The sequence below is a fragment of the Aedes albopictus genome, chromosome 3 (genome assembly GCF_035046485.1).
Source record: "Aedes albopictus strain Foshan chromosome 3, AalbF5, whole genome shotgun sequence".
Lineage (NCBI taxonomy): Eukaryota > Metazoa > Arthropoda > Insecta > Diptera > Culicidae > Aedes > Aedes albopictus.
In genome coordinates, this window is record NC_085138.1 from 137,018,364 (window position 1) to 137,035,072 (window position 16,709).

General features: G+C 39.3%; 1 protein-coding gene across 1 annotated transcript in view; it reads right to left on the minus strand.

Annotated features, from left to right (window-relative positions):
• LOC109419377 (fatty acyl-CoA reductase 1) overlaps positions 1-6,986 on the minus strand; it is a 73,312-nt gene extending 66,326 nt beyond the window's left edge. The window contains exons 1-2 of the mRNA XM_019693609.3: positions 6,320-6,986; positions 6,063-6,153 (exon numbers count right to left, since the gene is read on the minus strand). Coding sequence (XP_019549154.2) covers positions 6,063-6,153; positions 6,320-6,414 — 186 coding nt within the window. The 5' untranslated portion in view covers positions 6,415-6,986. The remainder of the gene's footprint in view (positions 1-6,062; positions 6,154-6,319) is intronic.
• Between the last annotated feature and the right edge of the window lie 9,723 nt (positions 6,987-16,709).

Genomic DNA, 16,709 nt, shown 5'->3' on the forward strand with positions numbered 1-16,709 from the left:
ATCAAAACATAAACTTCTCGTGGTCTAATAATGGTCACACTTTGACTCCTATTCAGTAGTGGTGAATAATGTTCTGTTTATGGTTAACAACTGAACAACACATTACCCAGACAACCAGTAATCGTACAAGATGTTGCATAAGATGATAAAGTGGAGGCCATATGCGTGCATGCCTCCATTTAGGCCTCCATTTACGCATATCGCCTCCACTTTAGCATCTTATTCAACATCTTGTACGACCACTGATTGACTGGGTAATTTAACTGCTGTTCAGTAAAAAAAACAAGTGTTTTCCATCCTGTACACTGAGTCGAAGTATGATGAAACGAATGCGCCTATTTGACTTATGAAATATTGCATTTTTTATTCATTGATAGACTTTCGAGCAAATCTTCGAAGAGAAAAAAATAAATATTCACACGTCAGTTTGCATGGCATTTAGCAGCTAAACGAACTATGTATTCATTGCACCAACCAAGAGCATGCGTTTAATGTTGTTTTCGTTAGCAGTGACAAAACCCAATCTATGGGAAAAACGGTGGGAGAATATTTTGGTGGGACAAAATTTTCCGCGCGTGAGTCTATTACGGGGCAAAATCCGCAATACACATTCCACAAATACATTTGCAAATTTTTACATGAACTTTACAAGAAGCAGAAAAAAGTCTTGTTATTGCTGCAAGTCGCTTATTACAACTTATTAAACGCCTAAAAAGTGTTTAAAATTATCATTGTTGATACCGATACGAAAGGTTGAACATTGGCTATTTTTTCAATTGAAAAGCATTTGTACAGTAATGAGTACAGCATCATTTTAGTTCAGCTATCATTAAAAAAGAAACAATTCAGCATGTTTGCTTGTTTGCGGCTTCCGATTGTTAGTTGGGCTTGTGGTGTTTTTGAACGATCAGTATATTAAAAAATAGTTTTTTTTTCATACGAGAACAGAAAAATCTCATATTTTATCAAAAAAAAAAATGGATGAAAACAATCGTATCACTGATATATTTTTATTTTTTTTTAATGTCGATCGTTCAAGGATACCGCACATGAATAACGAACACTAAAAAATAATTGAAATCGGTTGAGAACTGTTTCTGCAATTGCAGTCACCACATTGGAGTTTTTGGAAAAACATGATTCCGAGATAATCGCGTTTAAAGTTTCAAGTATAAACTACGCGCTCGTAAAGGAGTGAGGCGCAAACCGCTACATCTTTGCTTCTACTGCTTGGATCTCTATGAAAATTTGACTCAGCATTCTGAGTAATCCATACTTCAAGATAAAAAAAAAATAAAAAAACGACTTTTTGCCCTACCTCAACCTTTAGGGTATGTGTGCCATCTGTAATCTCATTTTCCCATATTCATCGTATTCGGAAACAAGCGACTGCGGCACCGATTGATTCCGTTCTTTTTTGTTTTTATGGGTGCTCACTTCAAACAGAAAATACAAAAATAAAAAAACACATAACAAACAGCGCTTTAATCATGAGTAGGATGAAAATGGAAACCACATGTTTAATAAGGGAACCAATACCCTACAACGCCTTTAGTAGTTAGGCATGGTACACAAATTACGTAACGCTAAAATCAGCTATTTCAGACTCCCCCCCTCCCCCAAGTAACGCTATTTGTATGAAAACCAAAAATATTTTGTATGGCTCGTAACACTAAGCAAGACTCCCCTCCCCTCCCCCTATAGCGTTACGTAATTTGTGTACGATGCCTTATGCTAATAACAAAAGTTGAAAACAAAAATACCTTTGAAATGTATTTGAGGTTTAGATGCCTAAATTCTGAAAATCTAAAAAAAAAATCATAGTAATTCAGAAAAAGGTGTACAATTTTAAATAAAATACTTCTTTAAAAAAACTAAATTTTATGTTTTTTTAATAGTGAGCGAAAACTTTTGTAAATATGTATTCTAGCAATACTTGTTTGTCTTCAACAGAACATCGGTGTTATTGCTAATGGAGCCTTTAAAAGAAATGATCGCAATTTTTTGATAAGCTTTTTTCATGAACATATTTTTAACAGTTCCACGTTGGGCAACATTTCTGGTAGAGTTTTTGCATGCCATTTCTAGCAGATCCACGAAATACTTGTAAAGTCGTGGAAATTTTCAGGTAAAATTTCAGTAGAAATGTTTTGGTGGTGCAGTTAGAGAAGTTCTTTAATAAAAGTGATTTTAGAGATAACCTTAAATAGCTAACGATTTCTAGGATAAAATCTAACTTATTTACAGGCAATAACTAGAAAAAAAAAACTCTTGTTAAGTAGTTTATAAACAATATTCTAGATTTGGAATAATTTTCGGTGATACATGGTTCTAGAACATTTCCTCGATATATTGTTGGAAAATATCTGGAATGTTTTTTTATTACTTTAATAACGTGGTTATTTGGTTTTTGATTTTTTTACTAAAATAGCTGTACCCGACAACCTTTGTCTTGCCTACTGCGTTTTTTGACGTTTCAAGTTTTTAACCAAGACCAAGTCCCAGGTCAAAATGAGTGAGAGATTGATTTTCAGAAACTCTCAATTTTTCCATGTTTTTTGTATGTATGTATGTAGGTAGCCACCATCCTAGCTTGAGTCTTGCTCTGCATGCAGTTCCACTTAACAGCAAAGATCAATTTCATTACCACACTGACTTCAACACACCACTGTATGAAGGGCCAAAAGGGGGTGTGGCGGACCCGTAAGTAGAGACACTTACGCGAAATCCGCGGGATAAAGAGAATCTCCTTCCAACAGTATGATCCAACAGGGTGAATAATGAAATTTACATTACTTGTCAAGCTTTCTACGGGATGGTTTGTCACAAGAAGGGCGCGTCATATCCATTGCAACTGTTGGGATAGAAGAACCCATCTACAAGGATGTTATAGTTACTTCTCACCACACTCCGGCTGGCAATCCACTCCGTCGTACAGTTACAACTTCAATGATACCCTGATGCTCCCTCCCGACCCCATATAGTCATAAAGTTACAAAGTTATATAGTTATACAGTATAAAAATTATATAGTTATATAGTCATATAGTTATATATTCATATAATAATATAGTTATGTAGTATAATTCAACATGATGAAATATAATGATGCAATGCTATTCACTCGATAAAAATAATAATGAAATATATTCCATGTTTTTTGCCTCATTAACCTTCTTTGGGTGAAAACTAACAGAACAAAACTAAGACGACCAAAATCGGACCTTTCATTCGCAAGTTATGCGCGGTCCTACGTATGCCACTGCATTTTTATATATTTAGATAACGGAGCAAGATGGACCATGTCTTAGCCATATCAACACCAGCAAAAAAAAAACAAATAAATAATAACGGCGCAATATTTTTGAAATCGGTTTTCATACGCACTTAGAGGAAAGATTAAGGTAACTTCTGAAATCAATTTATGGTAAAATTATAGAAAAAAATGTGACTGAGCCCATGACGAATTTCCTAAAATGTTGGACTTCGTAGAGATAGTATTAAATGATTCAATCATTCGAAATCATTGCATAATTTGTAGAGGTACGTGCTTGTATTGTTTACTAAATGTCTTGCAGACATTCTGGTAGAATTCATAAATGAATGATTATACAATCATTCAACAAAATTTATGTGCAAATTCTCAGAATTCATTAGAAACATGAAAAAATCAAGAAATAAAACTTTTTTACAGAGATCACAAAAGGTTCGAAAAAACTTTGAAAATATTTCGCGAAAAAAATCTACCCCACACCGATGAATCACCTTAATTTTGTACACTATTTATGAATCACCGTGTTGATCAAATGAGTGATCCATAAACTGTGGTCATTTTTGCCGATTCATAAATTGTGGGGTCACTGTATAAGGTTATAACAAATAACTAAACAATTTTCAGGAATATGGTACATAGATTTGCTGAGGGTGACGGGTTCGATTCCCGGTCGGTCCAGGATCTTTTCGTAAAGGAAATTTCCTTGACTTCCTTGGGCATAGAGTATCTTCGTGCCTGCCACACGATATACGCATGCAAAATGGTCATTGGCAGAGGAAGCTCTCAGTTAATAACTGTGGAAGTGCTCATTGAACACTGAGAAGCAGGCTTTGTCCCAATGAGGACGTTACGCCAAGAAGAGAGAGAGAGAGGTACATAGATTTGAAGATAGAAAAACTCATATAAATTCTATTACTTTTTTAATGATCCTAATCACTAATCAGATGGAGAACTTAGTCCAGCTGATTCTCTTTATAAGTTCATACAGAAGTTCAGCTTGATTTTCAAAACTTTACCGAATTCTCTACAAGAAACAACCACACTGAATGCTGCATATCTAAAAACCCAATCATTATTTATTTTTTTTGCATCATCACAACACATTATCAGAAATCCTTACAAGCTCCAGAGCTTTAAGGACAAGGTATTTGGAGTACATTGCTCAAAATTTCTAAAGCACCGTTTTTTAGAACCGTTGAACGGATTTGGATTAAAATGCATCACGCTGTTGACAACCACTGAACAATTAGCGTGATGCATTTTCATCCAAATCCGTACAACGGTTCTAAAAAACGGTGCTCAAGAAATTTTGAGCTATGTACTCCAAATACCTTGTCCTTAATCATAACTATTATTCTAAAACTGTTTATCGTTCATCTATCCTCCAGAAATTTCATGATTTTTTTTTTTCATTCTTACTGATGTTCTACTGTGAATTCCAAACCCATCTAAATCGGCTACATTATTTAAATAGAACAGTGATTATGAGCTTTATTTGATCTAGCCACGTAATCTACCTCCTTGTATTTTTGAATTTCATAGGAGGATTGGGAGATTTTTTTTTTCGAAAACTGTTGATTCTCTAGAAATTTATCGAAAAAGTCTGTTAGAAATCCTGTTTTGAAAGTTATCTGGGGATCTTCCTGATATTCTCGGCAAAGATTTTAATTTTCAACCACATTCAACCACGACAAAACAAAAATAGTTTAAAATACCGAAAAATGTATTTAAATGTCTCCTTTAAGACATTGCTTTTGTTATATGTATTGAATCACAACAATATACACATTTTTATTTTTCAACAATTATTCCATCACAGCCAAATAGTTTAATGAATTTTATTAAAGATATTTTTACCATGAGACAAAGTTTAAAAACGTATAAAAATGTTTATTATCGTCTCGGAATGTTTATTTCTAAAAGAATCTACAATCAAGAAAAATAAAAACAAAATAGTGATGTTCAGAAAGAAAAAAAAAAAGAAAAAAAAAAATGCTAGTAAAAAAATCGCTGTGCAAACTATATTAGGTGTCAATAAATAAAAATGGGGGTTTGACCGGGTCAATAAACTTGCTACTCACAAAGTTGATAATTTTGAAGAGACTTGCCATCTGCCCTTGTTGTCAAAATTTAATTTGTATCAGCCCAACAAAAACACCACAATACAAGTATAACATCCCTTATATTTCAAAACCTCATATTGCACTTCATAATACATTACCTTTTCACATGGGAGCTTATGAACACTTTTTGTATTTTTTGTATTTTTGCCAACATGTATTGGTTTGAGACTTGCCGGTACATTTTTTATTAGCCTTTGAATAGCTTTGACAAGAAGTACTACGATGGAACAACGATATGAATATTGTTCTTTGTAGTCAAGGTTCGGACCGTTATTTATATCTGATCTCCACTTTCAAGAGAATTCGTTGCTACTTATTTCGGAAATTCAGCATTCAGCAAAGCTCACATTGGTTTTCCTAGTTTAGATAAATGATCTCAATATTTGCATTAAAACACGTCACACCCACTCTAAAATTCGCCACGTCTTCTTTAATTCGCATGCTTTTATCACATGTTCGATCACATGTTTGAGTTCTTGTAAACACCAATTCAATTCAGTTCAGTGATACACTATGTTTAATCCTATTTTATTGCACATATTACGTTCATGGTTATTTCCACTTGATATTGTTTTCGATACATAATAGTTTCATAAATGCTATGAAAAATCATTGACATCACTGGATCTGACCAGGGAAGAACAGACAAAAATTAGCAATACTCACTGGCGACGAGCACACATCCTTGATTCTCTGCTCCGGCAGTGTGTTCTTCTTTTCGCGTACCAGCAGAATGACTTCTTTCACTTCACTCGTTCTGTTTGGGGAAGAAATATCCAACAAGAAAAGAAAAGATAGCTGTAAGAATGTCGCCGTGAATCCACTTCCGCCTCAAACATTCCAACAGTCCTTTCTCCCTGCACGACCACCCACAGTCACTTCACAGCCGCGCGCCGTCCCAACTCCCCCAACACTTCGCTTACCGTAGCAACTTCTCGACCACGATTTTCCCGATAAACCCGGTTCCGCCGGTCACGAACACGACCTTGTCGCGATAGAATGCACTAATGTTCGACATCTCGCCGTTGGCAGTTCCGCGCGATTATTCGTTTTATCGGATTCTAGCAAAACTTGCACAATTGCCTGTTAACTATCACCAATCAGGTAAATCACACCTCTCACAGTCCACTCCGCGCGGTTTTACTCAAAGCCCTACGAGCCACCCAACAAGATCCGTCTCGGTTGAGGTTCAACACGATTCTGAGCAGCGCCTCGCCAAAGTTGAGCTGCGTTGATTCACTAAACCGTTGGCCGCGGATCCTTGCAAGGTAGTGGGTAGCAGTAAGCAAGCAGCAGCAGCAGCCGATACTCAGTTGATAGTCGCGGTGTCACTCACGAAAGCTCACAAAACCGAGAAAAAAAAACTGAAACTAATCGAACCGACTAGAGGAACAGCGCAGCTAACTCGCGAGGGGCGGCAGTCGACGACGACGGAGGGAAATATCTGAAGATAGTAATGCTGACTAGCTGAACACGCGTACAACGCACGATTTAAGCTTTGCTTCGAAGAGCCCGCGCGCGCGCTCTCTGCCAATCGATGCGACGACGACGACGCGACGGAAGGGTGGTTGTCCAAAGAGTAAAAGTGAACTCCAAGCATGATGGCACCTTTATTCGCGCTGGCGTTTGAATCTTTTGTACCGGGGGTTTCAACGTGGGGCTGCACGGATCGTTTGAAAGAGCTTTTGATGTATGTAAGAGATGCAGAATACACTGAAACCTCAATTTACGCTCTCGTTAGGTATGTGTTTTAGGTATTCGGGAACAACTAACGTGTGATACATACATAACATATGTATAATGGACAAACGAGGTTGGAGCACTATCACCACCAGTGTTGCAAAATTCAGTGATTCCCTATCTTCAGTGACGGGCCACGCAAACTTCTGAAAATCCGAAAGTTGTAGGAGAGGGTGAAATTTTTTTCGGACTCTACGTCTCAAGGAGCATATACAGGGGATGGCCAAAATGTTTGGGATAGGCAACTTTTTTTCTCCCACAAAAAAATTCAACATGCTATAACTTTTCATTGAGTGCATCAAAAAATCTAAAATTTTGACTGTTTATCAACCTGTTATATGTGCATCATTGGTACAAATTTGGGCTCGATTGAATAGTTTTTCACGAAGTTAGAACCGTTCGAGTAAAACACTATTTTTTAGACAACTCATTTTTGAGCTGTCATATCTCGGAAACCAGTGAACCAAATTGAATGAAATTTTGAACGTACACTAACAATATACAAATGCTTCGAAAGATTGATCAATCGAGTCCAAATTTGTACCAATGATGCACATATAATAGGTCAAACAGTAAAATTTTGAGATTTTTTGATACACTCTATGAAAAGTTATAGCATGTTGAACTTTTTTGTGAGAGCAAAAAAAGTTGCCTATCGCAAACATTTTGGCCATCCCCTGTACATTTCATGTATTAGAATAATGTGGTGTCGCACAGATCAAAGGTTTCCTTGCAGAGGCCACGGGCCATGCTAATTTCTCATGAACCGAAAGTGAGATTAGAAATAGAGAAAGGTTTTCAGAATTTGCGTCTCGAGAAGCAATTATCACAATTAATAGACACTGCAATATTCAGTGGTTTTCAAGCTGGGATTTTCTCAAGCTTGGGAGTTTCTGCACTCAAGGAGCACATAATTCAATAAATTAGTGTTGCTAAGCTCAGTGGTTCTCGAGTTTTTTTTTTAAATTTAGCAATAACCGACAAACCGAGAGAAGATGTGAATGCTTTTTGGACTCTGGATCTCAAGGAGCACTTATTTTAATAATGTAGTGTTGTGAAGCTTAGAGATTCCAAATGGGCCATGCCAATTTCTCAAGAGTCTAGAGTTAGATGAGCAAGTGAAAACGGTTTTCAGATTTTGTGTCTCAAAAAGCAATTATTACAATAAAGCGCAAGCTGGGGTCACGGGCCATGCAAATTTCTCAAGAATCTACAATGCGATGAGAAAGGGAATGTGGTTTTTAAGATTATGCACCACAAGCAGCATAATATTGGGAATTGCAAAGTTCAATGGTTCTGGGGTCGCGGACCATGAATATTTCTTAAAAACGAAAGTCCTAGGACGACCGATTTGGCGTATTGTAATCTAGTATGAATGCATTCATAAACCACGTAGACTAAATTTTGACTCATCTCTCTGAAACGCCCACGAAACCTCCTGGGATCCACATGGGACCCCCTGGAATCCCCTTTGAACCCCAGAAACTCCCGATAAACCAGTGAAACGCCCCTGAGACCCCCTTCTAACTCCCGTTGAAACCCACGAGAACCCCTGAAACGCCTTATAAACTGTCTGAAACGCCCTGGGACCCCCTGGAACCCCCTTAGAACCCCTGAAATAACACTGAGACTTCCTGCAACGCTCTTAAGATCTCTGGAACTCCTACTGGAAGTTCCTGAGCTCCTGTAATGATACTGAAACACCACTGAGAACCTTCCTAAAGTCCCGAAAAATAATTTCGTTTCGTTCTCACAGTTTCGGTTCTTGAGTAATTATGGCCCGTGGCAGTGTTGGTAAACTCACACTCAAAGCTGGCTCATGAACCGCTTTTGCTTGAGCAAACTCGCGTGCGATTCTGAATCATTTTCTCACGCGCGAGATTTTCATGCAGAATCTCGCTCTCATGAGTCAAACGCCGAAATTTCATTCGCTTGTAAAACGAATCCAAATCAATTTAAACGACATTCTTTATTGTTGTACGCAAGATTTGGTCTTACTCTATAATACAATCCTTGAAAATTCGTTGTAAACAATAAGAACCCCAAGAAATAAAGTAATGAGTAAATTAACGAGTCAATTCATGCATGATTTTTTCGGCGGTGAGTATGGCGAGTCGAGAATTGCGCGTGAAACAACTCAACCATGAGATTTGAGAATTTGAGTTTTTACCAACACTGGCCCGTGGCCATAAGTTGGAAATCACTGATATTTGTAACACTTCTATATTGAAGATACTCCTGAAGATGATCAGTCTGAAAAACATGTGCACTTCTTCCTAGCATTTTTGGTTCTTGCGAAATTCGTGTGGCCCGTGAACCCCGATTGGAAACCACTGAGTTTTGCAACATAACTATATTATAATCATTGCTCCGTGCGGTGTGATTAAAAAAATATTTTCATTTCATCAAAAAAAAAAAAGTTTTTAAGAATTTTGCGTGGCCCGTGACCATGGATTAGACACAACTGATCTTCAAAATGCATCTGTATTAAGGATACTGCTCCTTGAGATGAACAATCCGAAAAACATTGGCATTACTTTCTAGAACTTTTTATGTTTCAGAAATTCCCGTGGCCTGTGACGTCATATTGGGAGCCACTGGGCTGTATTTAAGTAAGTTGTTCCAAAGGCGTAGAATCCGAAAAAAACATTTTCATTTTATCGTCACTCTTACGGTTCTTGAGATATTCACATAGCCCGTGACCATAGATTGGAAACATCTGATTTTTGCTACATATCTGTATTGGAGATACTGATCCTTGATATGATCGATCCGAAAAAAAAAAACATTTGCACTTCTTCCTAGTACTTTCGGTTCTTGAGAAATTTTTCTGGCCCGTGGCCCAAGATTGTGAACCATTGATCTTTGCTACAAACTACATTGTGATAAGTACTCACTGAAGTGCAGAATCCGAAAAACCATTTCCTTTCATCCTCACACCTTCGTTTGTTAAGAAAATCGCTTGACTCATGACCGTAGGTTAGGAACAACTGAACTTAGTAAAACTGCTAAATTATTGATTGTAACTTTATAAACAACTTATTAACTTATCACAGGTTCGAAACTTTTTAATTATGATTCTCACACACTAATTCTGAAAATGCACTAATTCCCAAATAGGTCTCCCCCCAACTTACGCTCCCCAATTTACGCTCCCTCCGTTTTGAGCGTAAATTGGGGATTTAGTGTAATAATGAAATAATGTTCAGTTTAACAAGTACTGATTGTACTGTTCAATGGTTACTTCTCCGTTATTGATGAGATTGATCTGCACTGTGATCAAAATGTATAAGGGCTGAAACACTCCACTTATTCTCGAAGTGCAATTCTAGCAGTTCATGTAGGGTGACTAAGGGTATTATCGGCAGGTTTGTTCTCTTCGTCGTGGGAGGTTTTTGTCGACCAAATTGCCTGAAACTTGGTAGTTTAATTCAGCTTCGTTGGGAAAGATTTGAGGCCGATTTTGAGATCAATAGGGCCCATATAGCCGAGGCGGTAAATGCACGGCTATTCAGCATGACCATGCTGAGGGTGACGGGTTCGATTCCCGGTCGGTCCAGGATCTTTTCGTAAAGGAAATTTCCTTGACTTCCTTGGGCATAGAGTATCTTCGTGCCTGCCACACGATATACACATGCAAAATGGTCATTGGCAGAGGAAGCTCTCAGTTAATAACTGTGGAAGTGCTCATAGAGCACTAAGCTGAGGCAGGCTTTGTCCCAATGAGGACGTAACGCCAAGAAGAGAGAGAGAGAGGCTTCGAAAAACCCCCCATGACGAAGTGAACAAAACGGCCGAAAATACGTAAGTTCCCCTATCATTGATCAATAACGACGCTAGATAAGTCGAATTTGGGTAACTAATTGTGTACCCCCTAAGCCCTCTAAATTTGCTTCTGCTGCTTTTTAGGAATGTTACCTCAATAGATTGTTCCAAATTGATACCGCGTACACAGCGATTTGACCCTATCTGTCAGCACACAGAAGAACGTGCCGACATGGGGCCTCGACCTGTCCCGACCTTACCGAGGACCCCTTTTCAAACGCGAGCTCGGATCCAACCCAGTAGACCGACGCTACGGCAGCAACGCTACCGGGATGTTCTCCCCGCGGTCAAGTAATCGCTGTAAGGGTAGATTTCGACCGCAGGGCACCGGTATGACTTACGCAGCTGACTCTGAACGCTTGGACCACCTCATGTATAACGTCTGAATTAGCCATTCTTTGAATCCACGTGCCCCCTCTTCTGTAGCTCCAAGACGATGTGGGTGATAGTCGATGAAATGGCATTCGGACCAAACTCGTTGTTACACATTTTCTGGACAAGATTGTCCGGAGTCGGTCTGGAACAAAACGTGCTCCGCCGTTACCTCTAAACTAAACCATCACAAACCAGACATTCGGAAGAACCGGCGGACCGACACATTGTAGATACTGTGTAGAGCAACCATGGCCCGAGACAACCCTAATCAGGTGGAATGTTAATTCCCCATGGTGTCTATCGACCCAAATTTCTAATCTCGAAATCAACCCGTGGGCCCATCTTCCTGTGGTGGAACTATCCCACGCGTCTTGTCATTTGACCATGGATGCCAACATGGCAGTCCTTCGTATGCCTCTTGTACCGCGCATTTCGAAGCACTCTATGTCTTCCCTGAGAAGGATACCGATAGGCACCATACCAGTGATGACGCAAAGTGCATCGTGTGACACGGTACGGTACGCGCTCGCAACTCTCAGGCACATTAGCCTATAAGTACTTTCCAGCTTACCACGGTAGCTTTTGCTACTTAGCGCCGTGCCCCAAGCCGGGCCGCCACACCTTGGTATGGACGAGGCGACACTATACAGAAGCTTGTGCTTACTGGCGTATACTGCAGAGTTATTGGACATCATCCGGGACAGTACCACTATAGCTGCGGAGGAGGCTCTTTTACAGACGTAATCAACGTGGCTTCAATCAAGGTAAGCCTATCGTAGATCATCACGCCCAAGTGATTGACGGAGCGCTTCGACGTGATAGTGCAATCGCCTACACTGACTGATCATCTCTTGCTGCTTCGACATCCGGATCTCATCCACCTCATCCACTATTGAGTGGGTAGTAGTCAATTTAACTTCTTCGATCGATTCACCGTAGACTTCCAGCGTAATGTTGTCAGCTTAGCCGACGTTCTCCGCCCCCCCACCGGGAGCTCTAACCTCAACACGTCATCGTACATGACATTCCATAATAGCGGACCCAGGATGGAATCTTGCGGGACTCCTTAGGTTATGTGAAAGCACTTCCGATCCACCTCCGTGTCATAAAATAGTACTCAATTCTGGAAGTAACTTCCGCGAATCTTGTACAGTGGTAGCCATCATGAGGTGGATGTACGGTGGAAGAAGTGGAGAAGGATAAGGAGAAAAATAGAGGAGGAAGTTGGAGTATTAATCTGGACATCCAGGACCTCGCGGTTTTTATTTTAAAACAGAACTTTTCCGTATCGTTTAGAGCCACACCGCCGCGTAGACCCTCCCTGTTCATTAGTAGTGTGTCCGCAATCCGCATCAAGCCCTGTACCCGGTACGATCAACTAGTGCGCCTACGAAACCCAGGCGTTCCCAGTGAATCACTCGGATCACTGAAGCCTCGAGTCCGTCACCACGGACGCACGGGACAGGTGGAAGGTCAGCGAGAGGCTGCAGCCAACAAGAAAGAGAGAGGAAAGGAGAAGAATTGCCTATCCCCTGGCCCAGGAAGGAGAGAAGGAGCCAGTGAACAAGCGAATGAAGCGGAGTGAAGATGTTGCAGTGCGCGGGGCCCCAAGAAAAGTAAGGAAAATGCATTTGGTTACTCAAATTGATGGACCCCCCGTTACATAACATATCATAAAATTAGAGATGTCTTTTTTTCTATCAAAAGTTATCAGCAGTTTTGTAAATTAAGCCACGTTCTCCATACATTTCCATTCGCACCGGCAACGACATGCAACAGCATCCGAGTTTACGCCTGCATGTATACCTGCCGCTAAATTTTGGCCAATCAGAGGTTCGCTTCCGTTTTTGACTGTTTCTCAATGATGCGGGCATTACTTTTATAACTTTTAAATTGTTTTGAAAAGCTTGAACCTTCAGCTTTCCATTGATGGGTTCAGATTTTAAATTTGTGTTCGTAAACACTGCGAAATAACGCTGAATCTATGTAAACGGCCGGTACCGGGCCCAGTGCGCAAAAGTGGCATGGTTTACAAATCGGCAGATAACTTTTGAAAGAAGAAAAATAAATCTATAATGTTTTGACATGTTATGTATAAATGTCTCAGCTTTCAGTTGATGCATCATTTTTGAAAATTGGTGGTTGCCATCATGGTGAAAAAAAATGTTTTGGTATAAAAATCCAAGATGGCGGCCAAAATCAATATAGCCGACCAAACTTTTTATTATTGTAAATAGTAGCTCTATCTTACCTCGTTTCAACAACAATTCGTTTTGAGGTGAATTGGGTTCTTTAGGGGTATCCGGATTATTTCATAATCGGATTCTCCGCCCAAAAAATAGTCGAAATCCAAAATTTCATAATTTTGGAGTACAGGAACTATTTTTAAAATGCATTTAAAGTTTGTATGGGGAAAATTTTTTGTTCGGGTCGAACTGTCACTTTATCGATTGAACTGTCATTCTATCCACGAAAATAAAAACTGTTTTGTTAATTTAATCATCAAACAAAACAAAGGTATTTGAATCTAATAAAATCACGTTCAACTCAGAAAAATGAGCTCTTCCGATTAGGATATAGAAAATAGCAATATTTTATTCACTAAACAACCCAATTTTGGAGAAACTTTCGAGTTATAACGGTTTAAATGAGCCACCATTTGATCAAAAACGAGGGGTCTGCAAAAATTGTTGTGGCTCTAACTAACAGGGGGTCCATCAATTTGAGTAACCACAATGGTTCACAATGGATTACCCGCAAGGAGTGCGTTCAATGTTGGTCAGCAGGAGTAAAATCATTTTGTTTTGTATGGCGAAAAGCATTTTAACTCGAATTTCTCGACCTGAATTGTTTTTACCGAAAACATATTTGGTAGGCAACAAACCGGTCATCATTGGGCACAACCGCTACCAAATGTTTTTTCGAATAATGTGAAGCAAAGCAAAGCGAGCAATACGCCTTTAGATGCTATTCACCATACAACATTTTTGCGATTTACTTTTAGCGATTTTTCGCGCATAGAAGCTAGCGCCACATTGGTCGATGCGGAGAGTAGGAAAACAGCCAAAGCATTTAATTCATTTGTTTTCCGCTTAAGGCTCCTAGGCCCGTGGGAGCTCCGTCATGCAAAAATCATAACGTCACCTGCTGTGGCTCGCGAATCGCGTGAGACAAAGCTTCCCTGCGGAACACTACTAGTTCTGATTTTCGTGCTGAATAGGGTCCACAATTCACTGTTGTAAGCTGATTCAGATACGCATCTCATGATAGCGATAGGCGATAGTCTCCATAGATCAATCGCTGCGCATGTCATATAGCGTAGGACATCCCGCTCGATAGAAATAGGTGCTAGGCCGCCGGGCTATGCATACTGATTCAGCGGGGCAGCGTCATTAGAATGTTGAACTATTTGTTGTATGATTCAAGTGCAGGGTTAATTAATTGCTATGTGGGTATTGCAGGGGATGGTCGATAATCCCCCTGCTTTCAATAGCTGCTACTTTGTATTAATTGACTGGATGGCATTCTACGAGGTTAGTGCGTAAATGTGGTATGAGATTGATTATTTTATCATTCTACTAGTTTAGCGTCGCTGTGAATACCCGCTTGCAAATATTCATAGTAGGGTGATAAACCAAATTTGACTTACAGTTTGCACACCAATGTTCTAGGCTATCCCAGAAAGCATGATTACGACTTTGCATAGCAAAAAAACAATAATTTCCTCAAATAATGACACATTTTTAGGTTATATTCTCATGCATCCAAATTATACACATTGGCATATGTAATGAGTTTATACATTGAAAGGAGTTTTTATAAACAGAATGTTTATTATAGAAAATCAAAGGTTTAAATCCATACACAAACCACTTTTTTCTTTCTAGATAAGATGTGTGCGTAGACATGGGATTGTCCACCATGATGCAGATTTTTTGAGTTTGTATTCAATTTCAGGTGCAAACACTACAATATCTTTGCTTTGATGATGGTTTTCTTTATGTTTGATAACTAATCGAAAAAAAAATAAACGCTTCTAAGAATAGAAACAACGTCTGCGAAACCCCTTCAGTTCCACCATACGATAAAATATATAGAAATTCTTTTGCCAATCTTATTATAATTTTGTCATTGAAATAGGTCGATACCTCCGGTTCGGTCGGTCACATCACCGAATCAGTTCCTGTGTACAAAAATAGACGATATACTATGTCTACAGTAAAACCAGTTGGGGATGAAGATCTGCTTTACGACCGGCATCACCGTGGCGATAAATGTTTAAATCCACGAGTGATGATAGCAAAACACACTCTAGTTTTGAATGATGCTTGATGGAGCATAAAACCGTTGATGTTATGCGCCGATTCAAACGTTGAACTTCACATTTCGCCAATCAAATAGAAATAAAAATGATGATCTCGTAAAACTTGGATTCCGTACCTTAAAAAGCCGCATTTGCACATGAAATGGCCGAACGAATCAATTTGGATCGTCAAAACATATCAAACATAGTCACACAAATTCGACTTCGTTTCAGATCAATCACGATTTTATTCGATACCGCAGCGATCAGGTGCTACGGTACCATCACCTGTGGGTGATGTGCACTGGCATTGCTAGGGAATACATCAGAAGGGTGCTTTGTGAGGTTCAAGCCGTGATGGTTGCAATACATTGAGGATAATAGAGCAAAGCAAAGCAAAGCAAAGCAAAGCAAAGCAAAGCAAAGCAAAGCAAAGCAAAGCAAAGCAAAGCAAAGCAAAGCAAAGCAAAGCAAAGCAAAGCAAAGCAAAGCAAAGCAAAGCAAAGCAAAGCAAAGCAAAGCAAAGCAAAGCAAAGCAAAGCAAAGCAAAGCAAAGCAAAGCAAAGCAAAGCAAAGCAAAGCAAAGCAAAGCAAAGCAAAGCAAAGCAAAGCAAAGCAAAGCAAAGCAAAGCAAAGCAAAGCAAAGCAAAGCAAAGCAAAGCAAAGCAAAGCAAAGCAAAGCAAAGCAAAGCAAAGCAAAGCAAAGCAAAGCAAAGCAAAGCAAAGCAAAGCAAAGCAAAGCAAAGCAAAGCAAAGCAAAGCAAAGCAAAGCAAAGCAAAGCAAAGCAAAGCAAAGCAAAGCAAAGCAAAGCAAAGCAAAGCAAAGCAAAGCAAAGCAAAGCAAAGCAAAGCAAAGCAAAGCAAAGCAAAGCAAAGCAAAGCAAAGCAAAGCAAAGCAAAGCAAAGCAAAGCAAAGCAAAGCAAAGCAAAGCAAAGCAAAGCAAAGCAAAGCAAAGCAAAGCAAAGCAAAGCAAAGCAAAGCAAAGCAAAGCAAAGCAAAGCAAAGCAAAGCAAAGCAAAGCAAAGCAAAGCAAAGCAAAGCAAAGCAAAGCAAAGCAAAGCAAAGCAAA